Source organism: Schistosoma mansoni (genome assembly GCF_000237925.1).
Source record: "Schistosoma mansoni, WGS project CABG00000000 data, supercontig 0062, strain Puerto Rico, whole genome shotgun sequence".
Lineage (NCBI taxonomy): Eukaryota > Metazoa > Platyhelminthes > Trematoda > Strigeidida > Schistosomatidae > Schistosoma > Schistosoma mansoni.
The window spans coordinates 647,406-650,886 of record NW_017386029.1 but is presented as its reverse complement, the minus strand read 5'-3'; the positions used below and the strand labels follow the sequence as shown (position 1 = coordinate 650,886).

Below are 3,481 nucleotides of genomic sequence, written 5' to 3'. Positions count from 1 at the left end.
AAAGATACATTCATCACAAAAACACTTGGAGTGGACTTTATCTCAATTACTACAGTTTCCGTCCACTGAGTTACAAAAAGGGTATTGTACGAACCATTTTCGACCGTGCACGCAAAATCTGCTCAAATGAGTGTCTTGAAGAAGAAATGGCTTTAATCACCAAGTGTGCCTACGTGAAAACGCATATTTTGATTTATGTCTAATTTCCTGGAATTTACTTACGGTAAACAAGATATCAACAGTTAATGAGCCAAGCAAAATTAAAAAATCAATCGTTAAATACACATTCTGTAAGGACGGCTCGTCGGTAGACTCTAGGAAGCCTTAAGAAGCCCAGGAAGAGCCACAGACATTCCATCCAATCACGGCTAGGGGAATGTTCTAGAATGTCAACGTGTAGCTTCCCCATTGGATGGATTAGCATGACCCCTATGGGCCTATTGGTTGACCTAAATGATGATTTACATTCAGCCAAAAAACTATAAATACACGAGATTTCTGTGCTATAGTTTGACACTGATTTGGGGAATAAACTTCCTACTTACCAGTCTTTGTCTTCTCTTTTTTGCGACGTTGCGGGTTCTATCGTTCAAGTAGTCGAGTAGTTCGCGTCATATTAAGAACCAAGGCTCTAGATATAACACATTCAAAATATCATAATGAATATTTAGGTAATAAATTACCTTACTTTCAAAATTTCACTTCTTCATTTATATAAAACATTGTTGAAATTGGCTTTTTAAACATAAACGGAATTTGTTTTCAGACTAATCATCAGTCAGGGATTTTGAGATTTAGCTGTCAAGTTTGATTCTTAGCGGTTATATCAGTTTTATTAAATAATGAAAAATATAACTGATTAGTTGCAAGAGTTAATTAATGATAAGTTAGACGAAAATAATCCTACTGCCCTTTAAGCCTGTATATCCGTATGGAGAGCTTGCTAGAAACCGAGTACTTTACCAGTTTATTGCATTCCAACAGTATTCAATTCAAAAGTTATTTAACACCTAGTGGTTTGCGTTTCTCCTTATTATGAATAACTATGCAAAGCTTCATACTTTTCGTTGCTTAGTCTCATTCTCTCTTATCAAAACACATTAGGACACGTTGTGAATAAAACAGCGATCATCGATTGAATTAGATAATCATCACATATCATAAATTGATTGAAGTTGGAAGGGTACTAGTTTACCACAACTTAATCATTCTAATAGTTAAGCGTTTGCTACGAGACCTAATGGTCTTTGGTTCTATTTCTGGTGTGGTCATGGGTGCTTGCTACTAGGACGTCTCATACTATGACAAAACAGTTACCCCCCTATTCCGGGTGGGATCAGTCTGTAACTAATACAACCTACAAGTTTAGCTAATTTCAACAAAGCTTCTTCAAACAGATTACATTCTCTTCTAGTTATTCTCGCACTTTTTACCTGCTTTACAATACATTTTATAAATTTTACTCATTGTATTGGTCTAGAGTGTAGTAACTTTAGACAATTCATCTGTTTGCCAGGTCATATTTTGTTGCTGACCAACTGACTTATCGAAGCATTATTCTATACACATGAGTTCATTTGTTTCTTCCTCTCTTCCTATATATATATAATTTTAAATTTCATATATTGTTTCAGCATTAAAATCTGGTTCGTCCATATTATCATCAATTAATTCATCATTATCAACAATAAAATCGACATTAGCCAGTACGGCTACTCCTAATTCTACAATAGGTATTACTAATACCACTAATCCTGCTTATACTGCTAGTTCTGCAAATGATAATTACGTAATGAATAGTTCAGATATTACCTATCATCCTCCATTGAATTCATTTAATCAAAAGATTTCTAGCAGAACAACTGTAGATATGAATAATAATAATAATGATAACACAGACATAGATCATAATCAAATACCGAATTCAATAACATTGAACAATAATTCAATTACCAATCAATCCACTGATTATGATGCTGAATTAATTTATCCACAAACTGCATGGTTTATTATTTATGAAGGTGTTGAAAAAGAATTACTTATTGACAATTTACTGCCAGGACTTTATTTACAATTACGTGTACGTGCATGTTGTTCATTAGCAAATACTAACATGAATCATAATATGAATCCATCATGTTCATCTTTCTCATCATCATCATCATCGTCATCATCATCATCTTCAATGTTATCGGGAATAATATCTACACTGAATTTAAATCAATGTACAACGGATGAAATGATTGTCTCTATTAACGTTGGAACTAATGTCACTAATGTAAATACTACTAATACCGTTATTACCAATAGTAATAATGAATTATGGGGTTTAGCAAATTATCCACCATTAAAAATTCGCATGCCACCAATTCCACCTTCTGCACCATGTTCTGGTCCACGTGTTGTCGGTAAACCGAAGCCAACTTCATTGCATTTATGTTGGTCTCCACCAAAGCAAACTGGCGGTGCGCCAATATTAGCCTATGAAGTAAGATTTGTAATAAAGGGATTAGATGTGTTATTTCATTCATTCATTTATATATATAATTATTATTCTAAACGTTCTATTTTTATCACGAAGTGACCTCGTCTGAAGAGCAGTGAAAAAAGCCAAGAAATACTAAACAGTTGTACACTCCATCCTCAACTCACTATATCGAGCCTAGAGACTACATTACATTCCAAATCAATAGTATGTTTATCTTGAAACCTGAACTGTCCAGTTGCGTCATTAGTATAATCTTAGGTGTGCACTTTTGATGAATCACACTGTAGGATGGAACAGTTGTCTAATTCTTTAAAATTTATTTTTGATTCTACGATCAGTATCAGCTTGTAATACAATAAAATGATTGTCAGACTTACTGTGTGTATACACTTCAAGATAGAGGTTTTTGTCTCCACAACTCAGTAGGTAGAATAGTCAGTTTTGAGCTATCCATAACTTACGATTGATAATTGGATCATTTCTGCGAAACTTGGAACTTAAAATCTTCACTATGGACACATTTTAATATTTACACTATCTGGGCTCTAACTGATTCATTATCGCTTAAAGTTTACGTACTGTGAAACTTGGAACTTAAAATCTTCACTATGGACACATTTTAATATTTACACTATCTGGGCTCTAACTGATTCATTATCGGATATCTCGTCTTCGCCATAGGTGACGTAAGTTGGCAAAAGCCAAACGAGCTTTCTATCTGAATACTGACCAAAACTTTACGATGATAAATTACTAAGTCTAATACACAATACAGAAAAGCTAAACGCTAGTTCACATAAATGTAGGTTTGTATCTCCTTACTGGCAGTCAACACAAAGACAAATCAATCTAGTATGAGCATTTAAGTCCCTGAAAAAAGTGATTAATTGTGACTGATTGATGTAGGAGACGAACTCAAAATTATCTGTGATAACTCTGATGTAAAACTCATGAATAATCACTTCACATAATAAATGAAAATAACTTTACCCC

General features: G+C 33.8%; 1 protein-coding gene across 1 annotated transcript in view; it reads left to right on the top strand.

Annotated features, from left to right (window-relative positions):
• The window catches only part of Smp_175050 (factor for adipocyte differentiation, putative), a gene marked incomplete at both ends in the record, with an annotated part of 49,251 nt that overhangs the window by 30,614 nt on the left and 15,156 nt on the right, over positions 1-3,481 (top strand). Inside the window, 2 exons of the mRNA XM_018790549.1 lie at positions 1,635-2,138; positions 2,334-2,488. Of these exons, the coding sequence (XP_018646180.1) occupies positions 1,635-2,138; positions 2,334-2,488 (659 nt within the window). The remainder of the gene's footprint in view (positions 1-1,634; positions 2,139-2,333; positions 2,489-3,481) is intronic.